General features: G+C 47.6%; 1 protein-coding gene across 2 annotated transcripts in view; it reads right to left on the bottom strand.

Annotated features, from left to right (window-relative positions):
* The window catches only part of ABCB10 (ATP binding cassette subfamily B member 10), a 44,438-nt gene extending 24,944 nt beyond the window's left edge, over window positions 1–19,494 (bottom strand). For both annotated transcript variants that reach the window (XM_033200507.1, XM_033200508.1), the window contains exons 1-4: window positions 18,743–19,494; window positions 9,552–9,752; window positions 7,507–7,709; window positions 1,825–1,959 (exon numbers count right to left, since the gene is read on the bottom strand). In XM_033200507.1, the coding sequence (XP_033056398.1) occupies window positions 1,825–1,959; window positions 7,507–7,709; window positions 9,552–9,752; window positions 18,743–19,259 (1,056 nt within the window). In that variant the 5' untranslated portion in view covers window positions 19,260–19,494. The remainder of the gene's footprint in view (window positions 1–1,824; window positions 1,960–7,506; window positions 7,710–9,551; window positions 9,753–18,742) is intronic.
* Between the last annotated feature and the right edge of the window lie 633 nt (window positions 19,495–20,127).

Raw genomic sequence — 20,127 nt, 5'->3', positions numbered from 1 at the left:
TTCACCATGTTAGCCAGGATGTTCTTGATCTCCTGACCTTGTGATCTGCCTGCCTCGGCCTCCCGAAGTGCTGGGATTATAGGCGTGAGCCACTGCACCCAGCCCCATGCATGGTTTTTGTACCGTGAAAGTATAATGGTTATTTTTAATTTTTCTTTTTTTTTTGGAACGGAGTTTCACTCTTGTCACCCAGGCTGGAGTGCAATGGCATAATCTTGGCTCACTGCAACCTCTGCCTCCCGGGTTCAAAATTCTCCTTGTCTCAGTCTCCCAAGCAGCTGGGATTACAGGCAGGAACCAGCACGTCCAGCTAATTTTTGTACTTTTAGTAGAAACAAGGTTTCTCCACGTTGGCCAGGCTGGTCTCAAACTCCTGACCTCAAGTGATCCATCCGACTTGGCCTCCCAAGGTGCTGGGATTATAGGCACGAGCCACTGCACCGGGCCATTTTTAATTTTTGAAAAGATAACGTTGCACAGCATTGCAAAGCCAGATTTATTAAATTAATGAAACACAGTGTTATCTAGCAACTATTTTCAAAACCTGATTAACTGTTTTGTCCCATAACAAATAGTGATAGTGGCTAGGTATGGTGGTTCACACCTGTAATCCCAGCATTCCAGGAGGCTGAGGTGGGAGGATCACTTGAGCCCAGGAATTTGAAACCAGCCTGGGCAACACAGTAAGACCCTGTCTCTACAAAAAATTTTAAAAATCAGTGGGCATGGTGGCATGTGGCTATAGTCCCAGCTACTGAGGAGGCTGGGGTGGGAGGATCACTCGAGCCTGGGAGGTTAGAGCTTCACTGAGCTGTGATTGTACCACTGCACTCTAGCCTAGAGTGCATGAAAAAGACTTTTCTCATGTACCCTGTCTCAAAAAATAAGAAAGAAAGAAAGAAAGAAGAAAGAAAGAGAGAGAGAGAGAGAGAGAGGAGAGAGAGAGGGAGGGAGGGAGGGAGGAGGGAGGGAGGGAGGAGGGAGGAAGGAAGGAAAGAGAGAAAGAAAGAAAAAAGAAAGAAAGAAAGAAAGAAAGGCCGGGCGCGGTGGCTCAAGCCTGTAATCCCAGCACTTTGGGAGGCCGAGACGGGCGGATCACGAGGTCAGGAGATCGAGACCATCCTGGCTAACACGGTGAAACCCCGTCTCTACTAAAAAATACAAAAAAAAAACTAGCCGGGCGAGGTGGCGGGCGCCTGTAGTCCCAGCTACTCGGGAGGCTGAGGCAGGAGAATGGCGTAAACCCAGGAGGCGGAGCTTGCAGTGAGCTGAGATCCGGCCACTGCACTCCAGCCCGGGCGACAGAGCGAGACTCCGTCTCAAAAAAAATAAAAATAAAAATAAAAAATAAAAAATAAAAAATAAAAAAAAGAAAGAAAGAAAGAAAGAAAAGAAGGAAGGAAGGAAGGAAGGAAGGGAAGAAAGAAAGGAAGGAAGGAAGGAAGGAGGAAGGAGGGAGGGAGGGAGGGAGGGAGGGAGGGAGGAGGGAGGGAGGGAGGGGAGGGAGGGAGGGAGGGAGGGAGGGAGGAAGGAAGGAAGGAAGGAAAGAAAGAAAGAAAAGAAAAAAGAAAAGAAATAGTGATAGTAAGAAGTGAGGACTCCACAAAATGTTTAGTCGAGTTGGATCTACTTTGAGATATGGGTAGAAACCTAGTCTAGAAAACAGAGTAGTTTAAGTTTCTGGGATCTTGGGGTAATTTCTAATGAAAGGAAAGGAAGGCACTTTATTGAAAAACCTAAGCACATCCCTTAGGATCTGCCATCTAGGATCCTGGCCGTGACCCCATTCTGCTGGAAACCACGCGGATGAGAAGGGGCTTTTACCTGAGTGGCTTGTGCCAGGGAATCCTGGGTGACTTTGGTCAGTTTCCGTAGGTATCGTCCATAAATTACAGCAATGATTGACACTGGAGGCACCACGCTCAAAACAAAGGTGGCCAGATTAGGTGAGATAAAAAACTGTCAAAAACAAAAAAAATTGAGAGGTGTTTGTTACATAGGGTGGCAAGACATTCTCATTACCTACGATAGGGGAGTGTGTGTAGGGGTGTGTCTGTGTGTGTGTGAGTGTTTAAATTAACAGCAGGCTTGAAGGTACTATCCCCAAGTTGTTACATCCTGTTTGGGTGGAATTTTTCAGACATCTTTATTCTTCACAAAACCCCATAAATATTCAGCATGCCACACAGAAGAAATGTGACAAGCAATTGCTGAAGAAAGAATCCTCAGGCCAATACTAGATTAGACCATGCTGTTTAACAACAGAGTGGGAAGAGACAGAATGAGTGTGGCAGAGGCCCACTCTGCGCCACACTCCAGACCATATCAGGAGTTGTATATTCAGGTCTGAACCACCTGCAGGCACTGAACAACCAGAGCAACATGTCCCATCAAAATGACCAAGATGCTGAAGTTACCAAAAAACCTCACACTGGGTAGGGTGCAGTGGCTCACGCCTGTAATCTCAGTACTTTGGGAGGCCAAGGCAGGTGGATCACCTGAGGTCAGAAGTTCGAGACCAGTCTGACCAACATGGTGAAACCCCATCTCTACTAAAAATACAAAAAGTAGCTGGGTGTTGGGGTGCACGCCTGTAATCTCAGGTACTCGGCAGGCTGAGGCAGGAGAATTGCTTGAACCCGGGAGGTGGAGGTTGCAGTGAGCCAAGATTAAGTCACTGCACTCCAGCCTGGATAACAAGAGCAAAACTCTGTCTCAAAACAAAAACAAAAACAAAAACCACACATTGCATGACAAACAGTCAACAGAGGACTTGGAGGGCACAACCACCAAGTCGAAGAAGAATTAAAGCTGCTTTCATGGCTCAGTGGACTGAAGTCTGTAGGATGGATCTGGGCTCAACATACCGAGAAGCTTCTAGCAACTTGAATTGCTGAAAGGATAACCTAACTTCTAGAAGTAAGTAACAGAGGGTTTCCCTGTCAACCTTGCAATTTGGTGATTGTACTTTCAATAGTACCAGCATCTCTTTGACAAATTCCTAAAATCTACCATATCTCATTTGCACAGAAAATAGTATAATCAGTACAAGGCTAAATAATACTAACAAAAAGCCGCAAACTGACATGTAAGTGGATGGATCAACCAATCATTCACTCATTCATTTACTCATTCAACAAGTTGTTACTGAGTGCCTATGTTACTGAGTGCAAGCACTATTCCAGGCACCTGGGAGATAACCAACCCTCACAGAGTTTTCATGCAAGAAAGAAGAGATGAGACTTAGATAATAGACAAGTATAAGAGAGAGAAAGTATCACTTCAGATGTAACATGATCTTGGAAGACCTCTCCACCCACAGGGAAGAGCCATTGCATAAAGACCCTGAGGCAGAAAGGAGGTTGGCACCTTCACAGAGGGGCAAGCAGATGTGTACACAAATGTCCCACCCTGAGAAGACAAGTCCATCAGGACACCTGGGGTGAGCCTCGCGGAGCATAATCATATCTCTGATGGTCACCATCAGGACATGAGACCAAGAGGACAGGTCTAACACTTCTGGGGCCTGAACACAACTGATGTCAAATGAACAAACTGAACAGGTGTCCTCTGTGTGGGGCAGGCAGTTCATCAAGATTCTCCTAGAACTGTCCCAGAACCACCCCCTTCCTTCACTGTGGTTCCATACTTAATGAAAAACCTTCTGGCCAGGTGCAGTGGCTCAAGCCTGTAATCCCAGCACTTTGGGAGGCCGAGATGAGCGGATCACGAGGTCAGGAGATCGAGACCACCCTGGCTAACACGGTGAAACCCCGTCTCTACTAAAAAATGTAAAAAACTAGACGGGCGAGGTGGCGGGCGCCCGTAGTCCCAGCTACTCGGGAGGCTGAGGCCGGAGAATGGCCTGAACCCAGGAGGCGGAGCTTACAGTGAGCTGAGATCCAGCCAGACAGAGCAAGACTCTGTCTCAAAAAAAAACAAAACAAAACAAACCCAAAAAACCTTCTGATGACTAATACAGTGTCCTGGCACCATAATGAAGTGTTTTGAATAGCAGAAATGGGCTAGGCATGGGGGCTCACAACTGTAATCCTAGCATTTCGGGAGGCTGAGGTGGGTGGATCGCTTGAGCCCAGGAGTTCAAAACCAGTGGGCTGGGCAACATGGTGAGACACTGTCTCTATAGAAAAAAATACAAAAATTAGCCGGGCATGGTGGTGCACGCCTGTAGTTCCAGCTACTTGGGAGGCTGACGTGGGAGGATTGCTAGAGCTCGGGAGGTGGAGGGTGCAGTGAGCCAAGATGACACCACTGCACTACAGCCTAGGCACCAGAGTGAGACCTTGTCTCACACACACACACACACACACACAAAATTGGAATAGCAGAAACACAACTTAATAGTAGGAAGGCCCACTATGTAAACTGATACATTGGCAGTATGGCATACACAGTATCAGGTTCTCATAATTGGACATCTCCTATGTCAGGTCCATGAGTTTGTGCAGGAGAAACAAAGTCACATTTCTGATCCCCTAGAGCCAAAGATCAGATGCTAGGTGAAGCCACTTCCTGAGGCCCTTTTATAGACTGAATGTTTCCCCCTGAAATTCATGTGTTGAAGCCTTAACCCCCAGCACGGCTGTATTTGGAGATGGGGCCTCTAAGAAAGTAACTAAGGTTAAATGAGGTCATAAGTATGGGGCCACAATCCAACAGGATTAGTGTCCTTATAAGAGACACTCTAGAGCACACTCTCTCTCCACTATGTGAGCACATGGCAAGATGGCAGCTGCCTACAAGCCAAGAGAAGAAGCCTCAGAATGAAGCTATTTTGCTAGTACCTTGATCCTGGACTTCCAACCTCCAGAACTGTGAGAAATACATTTCTTTTGTTTCAGCCACCCAGTCTGTGGTATTATTATGGCAGCCCAAACAGACCCCTTTGAATTGCTCATCTGATCCTACACTGAATTCCCTTTCCTTGTTACGAAAAGTACCCCAAGTGATTTTTTCCCAGCTTGAACTCTTCCTGATCCCCCAAACTATTCATATTTGGAAAATGGCATGTTAGTGCAGGAAGGGTCCTCTTCCAGAGGTTTGCTTCTCTCTTAGCTGGAAAATCATGAGTTTTCAAAGCTGTTTTTCTTTTCTTTTTTTTTTTTTTTTTTTGAGACAGAGTCTCGCTTTGTCGCCCAGGCTGGAGTGCAGTGGCACCATCTCAGCTCACTGCAAGCTCCGCCTCCTGGGTTCATGCCATTCTCCTGCCTCAGCCTCCGAGTAGCTGGGACTACAGGCACGCACCACCACGCCCGGCTAATTTGCAAAGCTGTTTTTCATTCCGTAAGTCAGATCTAATAGGCAACACAACCTTCCTCTCTGAACTGAGTGCTTCATGGGACACGAAGGATAAAATCCAAGCTTTTCCACTTGCGAGAAAGGACTATTTACAGTTCTTATTCCACAGGTCTAGAACTGCACTGCCCAAAACGACAGCCTTACATGGCCACTGGAAACTTGAAATGTGGCAGGTATGACTGAGACACTGAAGTTTTAATGGTATTTAGGTTTAATTAAAATGTAAAAGCCTATACTCCATTCAGTTATTGGCAAACTATTAAGTATGTCTGGAAAAAATGACTATGTCAAACTACTTTTTCAATTGTACATTTTGTAAAATCTAAATATAGATCAAGTACTTTCAATGAAAATTTAGCATCCGAATTAAGATGCTCCATAAGTAGAGAATACACACCAGATTTGGAAATGCAGTTGACCTTTGAACAACATAGGTTTGAACTGCATGGGTCAACTTAAACATAGATTTTCTTCCATCTCTGCCACCCCTGAGACAGCAAGAACAACTTTTCTTCCTCTTCCCAGTCTACTTAGTATGAAGACAATGAGGATAAACACTTTTATGATGGGCCAGGCACGGTGGCTCACGCCTGTAATCCCAGCACTTTGGGAGGCCAAGGTGGGCAGGTCACGAGGTCAAGACCAGCCTGGCCAACATAGTGAAACCCCATCTCTAGTAAAAATACAAAAAAATTAGTGAGGTGTGGTGGCGGGCGCCTATAATCCCAGCTACTCGGGAGGCTGAGGCAGGAGAATCACTTGAATCCAGGAGGCGGAGTTTGCAGTGAGCCAAGATCCCGCCATTGCACTCCAGCCTGGACGACAGTGCAAGACTCTGTCTCAAAAAACAAAACAAAACAAAACAAACTTTTATGACGATCCACTTCCACTTAATAAATAATAAATATATTTTACCTTCCTTATGATTTTCTTAATAACACTTCCTTTTATCTAGCTTATTCTGTTATAAGAACATAGTATATAATACATATAACATACCAAATACATGGTAATTGACTGTTTATGTTATCAGTAAGGCTTCTGGTCAACAGTAGGCTACTAGTAGTTAAGTTTTTGGGGAGTCAAAAGTTATACTTTGATTTTTGACTGTGTGGGGTTCAGTGTCCCAACCCCTGCATTGTTCAAGGGTCAACTATAATATGAAAGAAATAATATAAAATACCTCATTAATAATTTTGATATTAATTACATGTTGAGATGACAATAATTTGTTTATACTGGCTTAAACAAAACATTATTAAAATTAATCTCAGCCAGATATGGTGGCTCAAGCCTGTAATCCCAGCACTTTGGGAGGCCGAGGCAGGAGGATCACTTGAGGCCAAGAGTTGGAGACCAGCCTGGGCAACATAAAGAGATCCTGCCTCTACAAAAAATATATATATATATTTTAAATTAGCCAGACTTGGTGGTGTGGGCCTGTAGTCCCAGATACTTGGGAGACTGAGGTAGGAGAATCACTTGAGTCCAGGAGTTTATGACTGCAGGGAGCTATGATCTTGCCACTGTACTCCAGCCTGGGTAACAGAGTAACACTCTGTCTCTAAAAAAAAAATTAAATTAAAAAAATAAAATTAATCTGATTGGCTTCTTTTTGCTTTTTTAAATGTGGCTACTGAAACATTAAAATCACATATGTGGCTTGCATTGCCTCTCTACCGACCTGCAGCACTGGGCTAAATAGAAATACTGGTTGGAGAGGTAAGGCAAGCAGACAGGACAGGCACAAGCCACCCAGTTAAGGAAAGGAAAAAAAGGCCGTGGGAATGAAGAGCTCTCCCCTTAAAACAGCACAGTTCGACTTATACACACAGAGGAATGGAATTTAGTCACTGCTTGGCGCCACCCACAGGGTAGTACCCAGTGCTCCTTCTACCTGATGCTCTTTTCTGCCATAATACCCCGGGTTCACACATCTTAGAATACCCAGCAGTAACACAAGAGTCCATTTTCCAGATAATCACTCATTCTGGAGAAATGAAGGTACAACAGGCCATGCAGGTAGAGGCAATCCCCATGTTCCAGCAGCCTCTGCAATAGCACTTTTGGCTCTAGGCACTTACAGAATGATGCGAATCGCTCACCTTGAGCTCATCTCACACTTGAGAGGCCTGGTGCAAGCCAAGCCCTGGCAGGAAGGTACCAAGGGGAACCAGGCCAACATACCATCATGCTGATGCCTACAGAAGCCTGGGCCCCAGCCCTGAGCCCATCTGAGAGGTTTTCAGTCACTGAGCGCCCCAGGAGTTCAGTGTCTGATGAGAGGCGGTTAATCAATTCTCCTGTGCGAGTCTTGTCAAAGAAAGCAACCTCCTGCCTCAGGATGGAGGAGAATAACGAAGTTCTCAGCCTATTCACAATGCGCTGACCTGCAAAAGCAAACACGAACAGGCTCACCAGGGGTAAAGACATCCATTACCATTATGGGACAGCCACCTACTGTGCAGCAGCTTGGCCTGGAGTTGTAACCCTTCTGAGCAATGCAGCCTCTGAGCGTGTCTGCTGCACCGTATCCCATGGGGAGAAAGAGCCTTTCCCAAACCAGGCACATTAACTGTCATGCACTACTAACAGCACTTTTCTCTTATTAACTACAGACTGTGGGGGCTAGTGAGAGGATATAGGAATAAAATAAATATAACATGACTCAGAGGCTTTTTTTATTTTTACTTTTTAAATTTTTTTTTTAAGAGACTGGGTCTTGCTCTATCACCCAGGCTTGAATGCAGTGGCATGATCATAGTTCACTATAGCTTCAACCTTGTGGCTCAAGCCATCCTCCCACCTCAGCCTCCTAGGTAGCTGAAACTACAGACGTCTGCCACTACACCCAGCTAACTTATTTTTAGTACAGACGGAGTCTTGCTATATGGCTCAGGCTGGTCTCAAACTCATGGGCTCAAGCAATCCTCCTGCCTCAGCCTCCCAAAGTGCTAGGATTACAGGCGTGAACCATCACATTTGGCCGAGAGTTTTTTAAGGTATTATTTACAAAGAAGTTTTACTACATTAACTTCCAAAAGCTCATTTTGTTCCTCCCTGGAAACCTTTTCCTGTATTGAACCTTTAAATGGCAAGAACAGTTAATCATCCACAGAGTTAAATGGAGAGCAACCAACTTCCAGTTGGTGTCCCGAGTTCTCTCATTATTGTGGCAGTGACCTGCCTGTACCAAGGAGATCTCTTCACAGAAATACTAACAAAGTTATCATCCCAGCTGCTACTTAAGGAGAAACACAAGCATGGGGCATGTAAATGGGTTTCTGAAGCCTTCAGGAAGCCTCAGAAGTCCAGCTTCATGGCCAGGGGCCTCATTTTCTTTTTTTTTTTTTTTGAGACGGAGTCTCGCTCTGTCGCCCAGGCTAGAGTGCTGTGGCCGGATCTCAGCTCACTGCAAGCTCCGCCTCCCGGGTTCACGCCATTCTCCTGCCTCAGCCTCCGGAGTAGCTGGGACTACAGGCGCCCGCCACCTCGCCCGGCTAATTTTTTATATTTTTTAGTAGAGACGGGGTTTCACCGTGTTAGCCAGGATGGTCTCGATCTCCTGACCTCGTGATCCGCCCGTCTCGGCCTCCCAAAGTGCTGGGATTACAGGCTTGAGCCACCGTGCCCGGCCTGGCCTCATTTTCTTTTGTCCTTTTTTTTTTTTTGAGATGGAGTCTCGCTCTGTCCCCCAGGCTGGAGGACCCCCAGCAGTGGTGTGATCTGGGCTTACTGCAACCTCCGCCTCCTGGGTTCAAGTGAGCTCCTGCCTCAGCCTCCTGAAGTAGCTGAGATTACAGGCGCACGCCACCACGCCCGGCTAATTTTTGTATTTTTAGTAGTCGGGGTTTCACCATGTTGGCTAGGCTGGTCTCAAACTCCTGACCTCGTGATCCGCCCGCCTCGGCCTCCCAAAGTGCTGGGATTACAGGCGTGAGCCACCGCACCCAGCCTGAGGGGCTTATTTCCAAACCTCCCGTAAGACCAACATTATTGCCCTTACAGCTCAACTTCAACTGTAACAGAAGAGTTGAGAACAGTGCTTGATCTAAAATAATCTGTACCTCCAACATCTGGGCAGTCATTGGGCTCTATCCCCACTTAACGGGATGCCAGGAAGAGAGGAAGAGAATGGAGCCTGGAGCACATGAGATTCGAGCCTGAACAAACCCACAGGACTCTACATCTTCTTCAGGATGACTCACATCCCTGAGAGGAGAGACTGTTACCTGAAGTTTGCATGAGGTAGACACGAACGGCATTGGCGGCAGCACCACACAGAAACACACCACTGAGCCCAAGGCAGAGGCGGGTCAGGTTGTCGCTGTAGTCCACAGTGGGGTTGGTATAGATGACATCGATGATCTTCCCCAGGAAGAAAGGGGCAGACATGGAGATAACACTGGATATCGTGAGAAATCCAACCGCAGCTAGAAAACACAAGCACTCTCAATGCTCAGGGTGCTTCAGCAAAGGGGCTGTTGCTGGGGTGCTGAGTCCAGGAGGTTTCCTTGCCAAATAAGCTGTTTTCAGAGTATGCGTTGATCTCAGTCTCTAGCAGTTTCCTCCTCTTTGCTCCTCAACCCCTGACTCAAGGGAAGAACCAAATGGTTCCAGGTGAGAACAAGCAGGCTAAGGAAGTGAGTGATCATATCTGAACCAGAGAAGATGACTTCTTAGTCTGATCAACTCTTCCTCACCAACAAAAACTGGGAGCCAACTACGGAACCCGTTCTGGCCAGCCCCTCCCTCCCTGTCTCTTGATTTTGGTGTTCATCTCAGATCACATTTTTCCTCCATTCATGCTATACATGCAATACTCCTTGGCATCTAACTGTACTGTAACTTGAAGATCAAGCTGTCTAGTTAAAGCCCTTGATTACATCTAGTATCTCAAAACCCTCTTGTCTACGGCCATACACTCCGAACGCATCCAATCCTGTCTGACCTCAGAAGCTACGCAGGGTGAGGCCTCATTAGTACCTGGATGGGAAACTGCCTGGGAATACAAGGCGCTGTAGGCCTTAAGCAAACAAACAACCCATTCTAGATAACTCTTGGAAAACAGTTTCACGGATCATTACAAAGAAGCAAATGTCAATAAAACGTGATATATTGCTTCTTAATATTATATTATTGCTTTGGGAAATATCAACATGATATGAAAATAAATACGAACAGAATTGTTCATGCACCTAAAAAAAGGCAAACAAGAGTCTTATCAGAAGAGAAATATTGGCTTGGCACAGTGGCTCATGCCTGTAATCCCAGCACTTTGGGAGGCTGAGGTGGGTGGGTCACTTCAGGTCAGGAGTTCAAGACCACCCTGGCCAACATGGTGAAACCCTGTCTCTACTAAAAAAAAAATACAAAAAATTAGCCAGGTGTGGTGGTGCGCATCTGTAGTCCTAGCTACTTGGGAGGCTGAGGCAGGAGAATTGCTTGAACCTGGGAGGTGGAGGTTGCAGTGAGCCAAGATCGTGCTGCTACACTCCACCCTGGGTGACAGAGCAAGACTCTGTCTCAAAAAATAAAAAATAGAAAAGAAAACCCAATTAGTAACAACACATATCACAGATAACTGCATTCATAATGAGAGAAATGAATTTTTTTAAAAGATAGTGACGGGGATCTCACTCTGTTGCCCAGGCTGGTATCAAACTCCTGGCCTCAAGCAGTCTTCCCATCTCAGACTTGCGAAGTGCTGGGATTGCGGGCATGAGCCACTGCACCTAGCCAAAAGTATTATTTTTATATAACCTTCATAAAGAGTCCAGAGCAAACTCAGTGCCAACTGGACATTTAGTCGACAGAGTTCTAGGAAGAACATAGGCCTTTTTAAGTGGGGAACATTTTGAACAATTGCTCTTGCCCCTCCTTAAGGTCTTTATTCTAAAGTCCCCTCCCCAAAGAGGCCTGCTCTGACAGCCTCACTTAAAATACAGACACCCTACACTGCTCACCTCACTCCCTCTCCATTTGTGTTCTCGAAGCTCCTACCTTTCAGCACTCTAAATGTTTCATTTGTTTCTTTAGTTTCTCTCTCCATTAGGACAGAAAAGATTTTAGCCTGGTTTGTCACCGATTGCCTACATTGACAGACACATAGGAAAATCTCAATCACTATTTGTTGAATGAACAAACAAATAAATTGAACTTTGGCAATAGAGCAATAACATCTATCAGATCAAAATTCTTCAATAACCTAAGCAGAAATGTGAGCTCTGGCAGCTCATAAAGTTCATATGCCTGGCTTAAAAACCCACAATCACAATCTAACTGAAAAATAGGAAGCTGGGCAAGGGCCACTTCATTCTGACGTAAAGCCCGGGGTCTTGTTTCAAAGCACCATGCTTCTTCCAACAGTGCCCAAGGGGGCCCGAAGGCCCAAAGGACGGGGAGAGTGTCTAACCTGAGGTTCCGAATACCTCAGCCTTGATGAACTGACAGCTCCAGAAGGAGTCATCCTGGCAAATTCGGGATTCAGCAGAAAACTCCTTTTGTCCTTCATCAGTAGCTAATCTCTATTCTTTCGCCTCAGTGAGTAACTCCGAAAGCATAGTGTGCATGACCTGCTATATAAAGGTCTACCTCTTCCCTCCTCCTCTAGTTTTCTAAATCAGTTATGATTCTACGATAAGAATCTACATGACATGAATGAAATGCCCCCTGATTATGATTCTGAGTCTTGTTCTCACATAGTAATGATGCTGATTACAAAGAGAAAGTAATTTAGCTGAATCCAAATTAATTTCAGGATATCTCTCCACACTTTTACTTTTTAATAATCATTTAAAAATTATCAGCTTGTTTTGTTGACATTTGCTTCTTTGTCCAACTTGAATAAGAAATGTAAAACAAAAGATATTTTTCAGCTTTTAGTTAAGCGGATTCTTGTTAATGAAGATCTGACTACATATCACTGTCTTCTGATATTAATGAATACTTTAGACTTGCTCCATAAACATCATTTCAGATTCCACCACAAGCCCTGGACACAACTGAGCATACTGCAATTCTGAAATTCTCCCACACTTTTTCTCCATAGTTAAGTCTCTTGCTTGCCCCCACCCTTGCCTGATGTGGCCCCAGCAACTTCTCCCATTATCTATTTCTTGAGAGATACCTTCAAGTATCTTTGTTACCTCATTCTACTAAATTGCGGCAAAGATGGAAACAAATATCCTTCAAAAGAATGGGGAAGGAAAATCTGAAATGCAGATTGCTGGACATCAGGGCTGGATAGAAGGACAAAGGTTGGGGGTGGTTGGAGGAGGCTGTACACTGTGCCTACCACCTGCCACTGCTGAACACGGCACCCATCTGGTTGTATCAGGCAGGTACAGCAATCCCCACTGTCATTCAAGAACTCAAAGGCAGCACTTCAGAGCCCTCACCATTATCTGAAGGATCTGGCATTCATCATCTTAAATCCTCCCTTTCACCCTCCTCTTATCCTCCTTTTTCAGAGAGGAATCTCGAACACAGAGAGAGGGAGCCTATGCAAGGTCTCCCCGTTTACACAATGCAGAACCACATTCTGCGACAAAACCTGTCCTTGGTGTCTTCCCATGTCCCAAGCAGAGGAAGCAGCACAGGCCTCACCTGGGAGCCACGGAACGGAGCAGAAAGCCTAGCAGGATGGAGCAGGGGCAGAGACCTCATGGGTGCACAGGAAGGAGAACTGAGAAATGAAATGAAGGCTCTAGATGATAGAACAGAAGGATTTTTTGGCAAGGTTGGCCTGAAAAGGCTTTACACTGGGAAATGATACAGCCAGATTTGCTTTTGCTTTTTGAGATGGAGTTTCACTCTTGTTGCCCAGTGCAATGGCATGATCTCAACTCACTGCAACCTACACCTCCTGGGTTCAAGTGATTCTCCTGCCTCAGCCTCCCGAGTAGCTGGGATTACAGGCATATGCCATCACGCCTGGCTAATTTTGTATTTTTAGTAGAGACAGGGTTTCTCCATGTTGGTCAGGCTGGTCTTGAGCTCCCGACCGCAGGTGATCCGCCTGCCTCAGCCTCCCAAAGTGCTGGGATTACAGGCGTGAGCCACCGTGCCTGGCCAGATTTGCATTTTTAAATGATCCACTCCGGCCACAGAGTGAAAGGAGTCGCCATGAGAGCGCTGTTCCAGAGTCCTAGGTGAGAAGCAAACTTAGGGTGAAGTAGGTTGGGGACAGAGGGACAACGGGCAGAGAAAAGGACTGGAGAAATTTTTAAGAACTAGGACGTGATGACTGGTTGGATGTGAGCATTTTTCCTCTCTGAAAAATGAGGATAAGATGAGGGTTAAAGGGAGGATTTAGGATGATGAAGGCCTAACCTAGGGGGGGCGTTCTGAGGTTGAGTGGTCAGGATTGGGTTGGAACCCTGACCAACTCAACCTCAGAACCAGCCCTCCTAGGTTAGGCGTTCATTATCGTAAATCCTCCTTTTAAGCTCTGCCATCTAGCTGTTTGACCTTGCTTAAGTCACTCCATCTCTCTGTGCCATTTCCTCATCTGAAAAATGGCAGTAAAAATAGAATACTCCCTAATAGAATCCCTCCCTAATAGAATTACGAGTGAACTAGACACATATGCAAAGCATCTGGTACAATGTCCAGGGCTGAGTACACAAGACATATTAACTATTATCTTAACTACTATTGTTATCATTGTAAGAATGACCCATGCCTCTGGCCAAGGCCAGGAGGTTCATACTGCAGTCTCTCTCACTGAGCCTAGAGACAGAAGAGGAAAGATACTTTGTGGAGAAACGTAACTTTGGTTTTTAGACACGTTGGGTTTGCTGGAGTCTGGGACACATTTCCACAGATGCAGGCGATGTGCTGGAGAACACAGGAGTCAAGGGTGTAGGGGAGATGGAGGCTGAGTGAAGGGACTCAGCATCTGCGCTGGGTAAAGAATAAGTGAGGACATGAGGGGCTAACAGATGAGAAGGGAATAGAAGAAGAATCCAGAGACTCCAGGTTCTGGAAATCTGGAGAAGATCCGAGCCCCCATGTGTCTGGTGCGAGATCAGACTGTCTCTGTCCATGCTATTAGCATGCTCTAGAGTTAGGGGTACCCCAAAGACAAAATTAAAAAAAACAGTTAGGGGTACCTGCCCCATGACCCATGGGGGGCTCGCCGTGGACTCTAACAGACAAATGATGGGAGCCACCTAGGTAATTTAAACTTCTCTAGCTGCCACATTGTAAAAAGGAAGATGTAAAATTAATTTTAATGACATTTTACTTGACCCAATATATCCAAAATATTACCCACACATGATCAACATAAAAAATTGGTAAGGTATTTTACATTTTTTCTCTCTGGAATCTGGTGTGACAGCACAGCTACAGAAGGCTCAGTTTCTCTGAAACAATGTATTTCCGTAGCACACACACATCCCTGGCTTTCGGGGGCAGTTCCGATTTCAAAGGTTCATCCTCCCCAGCCCCCACAGGGCACTGTCCCTGTGGGATCTCCATCCTCACTGGGCTTCAGGAAGTAGCTACTCTGGCCTCCTTGCCCACCATACCCACAGCTTTTGTCATTATATTCACTGTGGTCACTCATGGTCCATCTTCATAAAATGTAACTACAAACTCAGCAAAAGCTGTCAGCAGGCTTCAGGTTCTCAGAGCAGTCCTGCTCTCAAACCACACACCCTTATCAGTAACTGCAGTGAGAGGAGCCCTCCCGAGTCCTCCACACAGGCACCAACTGAACACGCCCCAGTGGAGGGAATAGACGTGTACAGTCCAGTTTAACGAGAAGCCTGCCTGGGAGGTGTGGGGAAGGCATGCTGCCCACCCCCGGAGCCCCCCACATAAAGAACCTCCAGGAGGCAGCTTTGCTGTAATCTCACAGTACTGTAGGGGCCCACATTTGTTCCTAAAACCCTGCCCCTAACTCATTCAGGTCAGTCTCCTCTATCTGCCAGGCACAGCCAGAGGGTTCTGACGCAGTGTCGCTTATCCCATCAGTCCACACCCTGCTCCTCCTCAAGCACCTGCATCTTTTAAGATTCCTTCTGGCCAGAGTGATAAGATGGAGAATTATCAGTGAAAAGGGACCTTACATCTGTATGAAGATAGCTGCAAATCCCTCCCCAAAGGGGCGGTTAGCCCTGCCTTAGGAGAGGAATGGAACACAGTGATGCTAAAGCTGCTTTCGGCGCACGTCTGTACATAGTTCATGGTAGACTGCGTTTTTAAAGTTTCTGATACAAACTACTTATCAAAGTTTTCTGTTCACAAAATTTACGAGGCATATTCAGCAAAATGCTGAGACAGATGGAGGTATTATTATTAAAATATAAAGCTGTGTTTTTGAAAAAAGATTTTTGTATTTTTCTAAAAATTAACAAATTAACATTGCAATTCCTTTTCAGCTCAGCTTTTTTAGTGTTTTGATTAGAAAATACACACACACGGCCGGGCGCGGTGGCTCAAGCCTGTAATCCCAGCACTTTGGGAGGCCGAGACGGGCGGATCACAAGGTCAGGAGATCGAGACCATCCTGGCCAACACAGTGAAACCCCGTCTCTACTAAAAATACAAAAAACTAGCCGGGCGAGGTGGCGGGCGCCTGTAGTCCCAGCTACTTGGGAGGCTGAGGCCAGAGAATGGCGTAAACCCGGGAGGCGGAGCTTGCAGTGAGCTGAGATCCGGCCACTGCACTCCAGCCTGGGCGACAGAGCAAGACTCCGCCTCAAAAAAAAAAAAAAAAAAAAAAAAGAAAATACACACACACAATTGCTCTTTACCTCCAGCATTTCAAAGAGATGTGCCAACACCTCAGGCTGCTCTTAGAATTATACATTTTTTTTTAAATTACAAATTAACAATGACCCCTACTTCCTCTTGATCCTAACTGGCTTTAATATATAATGACTTCTCAGGAAATCATACATCTAAATAAGGGCTTTTTATCAGATATCCTCATAACATATAATATGTATTTATCTGTTTGAAAGCAAAAAAAAAAAAAAATTGTGGCAACCCTAGGCTTGTTTCTTCAAATTATACGTTCATAATTTCTCAATGTGGTGGAACAAAATATATCCTGTTCTTAAAATAGAAAGAAGGCTGGGTGCGGTGGCTCACACCTATAATCCCAGCACCTTTGAGACGGGCAGATCACCTGAGGTCGGGAGTTCAAGACCACCCTGACCAACACGGAGAAACTCTGTCTCTAAAAATACAAAATGAGCTGGGTATGGTGGCATATGCCTGTAATCCCAGCTACTTGGGAGGCTGAGGCAGGAGAATTGCTTGAACCTGGGAGGCGGAGGTTGTGGTCAGACGATATCATGCTATGGCACTCCAGCCTGGGCAACAAGAGCAAAACTCCAGCTCAAAAAAAAAAAAAAAGGTACAAGCTGGGTGTGGTGGCACATGCCTGTAGTCCCAACTACTCAGGAGGTAGAGGCAGGGCTGCTTGAGCTGAGGAGTTCAACACAAGTCTCAGCAACACAGTGAGACCCCTATCTCAGAAAAACAAAAGGCAGAAAGAAAAAAGGAGACACAGTCTTGCCTTGTTTAAGGCTGTCACCAAAACATACTAGCATGGCAGGATATCGGGGGACTGAGTAAGGGCTCACAGGAACAATGGTCATGGGATAAGCAGGACTGGGCACCTGTAGGCACCACCAAAGCCTGACATCTAAACACCATTCCTGACATCTAGTATTTCACAAACAAAACAGAACTGGATTCCCTTACACTTACTTTGAGTCACATACAGAAGTGGTGGGCGCACCCTATGATGCTTAGGGTTTCTAAAGGCCTCACTCTGTGCCTGGTGGTATGGTCATGTATTTCTTCACTGAAGGCGCTCTGAGTGCCTGCTCTGTGCTGTGCACATGCTCAGAACTGGAGACAGAAAGATGAATCAGACAGTCCCTGTCTCAAGCAGCTCAAAGTCCAGTGAGAGCTCCTAGTCTCCAATGTTTTTAAAAAGAGAGAGAAAAAGAAAGATTTTTACATCAAAATCTACACTCAACCAACTGAAAAATGAAATAATTCTCTTTATACCCGAGTGATACCAAGAGTCCCCCTAAGCTTTCATAGTAACTGGCAGATGAAAAGTCGCCACCCTAACTGCTCTCTTCCACTGTGCAAACCTACTCTAAATCCCAAATCACTACTCAGGGGGGTCCTTTCTAAAGCAATGGATTTGCAGCAAAGAATGCTTTTCTGGTGTTGCACCTGACAACCTCACAGGCCCCCTTCCACAGCCCACAGGTGCAGGTTGATCTCTCTACATATGAATAGTTCATAGATGCTTCTCCCCACTAAGCCAGAAGCCCCAGCAGAAGCGGGAACCATGTTTCCTTGTGCGTGCCACTGTAACCCCAGGGCCCAGTTCAGAATGACGGCTCAACAAATGTTTATAGAAGGAATGAAAATTTAGAGAAATCAAAAAAATTTTAGATCTTACAAGGCCCTTGCATCTAAACACTCCTCCAATTAATGGTTAAAAAATGAGGAGCTATAGAAAACTGTTCTATTTAAATTTTGTTTCTAAAAACATTCATTTTGGCTTCTTTAAAAAAAGTTACTCCATTACTGAACAGATGACTGGTTGGTGTGGACTGTTGAACACAGTGCTATAACTTCCTGCTAACCACTTAGCACAAGAGATGAGTGTGAAAGCATTGGTGACTGCTTGACAGACTCGCTTAAAGCAAATAGTTTTTTTTGGTTAAAAAAAAAGTATAAATGCCTAATAACAAAATAGGCATATTGGCCGGGCGCGGTGGCTCAAGCCTGTAATCCCAGCACTTTGGGAGGCCGAGACGGGCGGATCACGAGGTCAGGAGATCGAGACCATCCTGGCTAACACGGTGAAACCCCGTCTCTACCAAAAAATACAAAAAACTAGCCGGGCGACGAGGTGGGCACCTGTAGTCCCAGCTACTCGGGAGGCTGAGACAGGAGAATGGCGTGAACCCGGGAGGCGGAGCTTGCAGTGAGCTGAGAGCCGGCTACTGCACTCCAGCCTGGGCGGCAGAGCGAGACTCCGTCTCAAAAAAAAAAAAAAAAAAAAAAGGCATATTTTTGGCTACATTTATTTTTTTCCAAGGAAAAACCTCCAGCTCATTTTGCTGCCTAAGCCAAAACAGATACTCCCACTAAGTTGGTGGCGCACAGACCCAAAGATTCCAATAATGACATATACAATGTGTGTCAACAAGAAAAAAAGTGTAAAATCTGCAAACGAGTCCCCAGCTAAGGCGAAATCTTGACAACGCTACTCCGAGGAGAGCTATCCCCTCCCTCCTCCGGGATTAGGTGTGGCCCAGGAGAGGCGGCGGTGACAGGCGCTCTGCGGCCCGGCCGTTTTCCTCTCGGCGCCCCGGGACCCCGCGCGTGGAGAAGAAGCGGCCCGGCGGAGGGAAGTGGTCGGGGAGGGCCCTACCTGCCAGCCTCCGGCGCTCAGGGTACGCCAGCCCCAGGAGCTTCCGGGCTTCCGGGAGTTCGGCTGCCCCGGGGCGCAGCCGCCCGTTGTCCCCGGGAGGCGCCCTTGGCCCGCGCCGCCAGGCCTCGTCCCCTGCCCAGGCAGCGGCTGCGGGACCGCCCGGGAACCCGGCGCGCGGGAGCCGAGGAGCGCACAGCCCAGCAAAAGCCCCACACGTGCAGCTGCCGGGGGCCCGAGCCCACAGCCCCATGAGCCGCGCGAGGCCCAGGCCGCCCCCAGAGTAGCCCAGACCCCCGCCCCGGCAGCCGCTCCTCCAGCGGCGCGCGGCTCCAACTCCCCCGAGCAGCGCCGGCCCCGCGTCCCATAGCCGTGTGGGCCTCAGGCCAGTGAACGGCGATAGGGATCCAGGGGCGCGGATGGCCGGGGCCCACACGCAGGCTACCGGCAGTAGCCGACCTGGCTCGGCTGAGCACGGTGGCGCGAGCAGCCGCAGCGGCCAGGCAGGGGGGCCGCGCATGGCGCTGCGTGCAACCCGTACGCCTCAGCCCGCGGGCCAGGCGCGCGCAGAGCCCGAGGACCCTCCCGGACCTGCCCCGAGCAAAGGGCGTGGACGCGGTGGCGCCCGCCCTTCCCTGCTGGCTGTCACTCGCCTTATCGTGCCTGCATCCCGGGCTGCGCCCGCCCCCGCCCCATCCTAGTCCGCGCGGTGCCGCGCCCCTCCGCCCCACCCCGGGGACTGCAGCTACCCGGACCATGCAAGCCACCCTTCCAAGCGCCCCCAACCCGTTCGGGTGCCCTCCCTGCAGCGCCCCCAACTCCCCGCTGGCGGAGCAGCGCCAGGCGCGCCAACTGGTCCGAGGCCCAGGAAGCCCAGGAGCACGGCTGCGCCTGCGTACTGGGCGCAGGGAATTTTTTTCGCGCTTCGCCGTCCCCTCTGGTCTGAACTCGGGAGCCGCACGAGCTCTTTCTCACGCCGGCAGACCGGCGGAGCGCGCAGACGCGACCACACGATGGCCAGCACAAGGATGGGGCGGGAGGACAGCGCTCTGGACACGGCGTGGGGCGGGTCCGCGGCCCGGGAGACCCATGCTGGGGCGGCCCTGTCACCCGTCTCGCTGCCAAGCACAGGGCTGAGGTGCGGAGGGACCACTGAGAGGACTTCACTGCGTGTCAGCTCAGCTCTGGACGGCGTGGAGGAGGTGGTTGGCGAATAGTGAAATGTATATAACTTTCAGAAGGGAAGAGATCGTTTCTTTTCTTTTTTTTCTTGAGACGGAGTCTTGCTCTGTGTCTTAGGCTGGAGTGCAGTGACGCGATCTCGGCTCACTGCAACCTCCGCCTCCCAGGTTGAAGTGATTCTCCCGCCTCAGCCTCCCAAGTGGCTG

The sequence above is a fragment of the Trachypithecus francoisi genome, unplaced genomic scaffold (genome assembly GCF_009764315.1).
Source record: "Trachypithecus francoisi isolate TF-2019V2 unplaced genomic scaffold, Tfra_2.0 Lachesis_group5, whole genome shotgun sequence".
Lineage (NCBI taxonomy): Eukaryota > Metazoa > Chordata > Mammalia > Primates > Cercopithecidae > Trachypithecus > Trachypithecus francoisi.
Note: the sequence above shows the minus strand (reverse complement) of the source record. Positions and strands in the feature narration are given on the sequence as shown.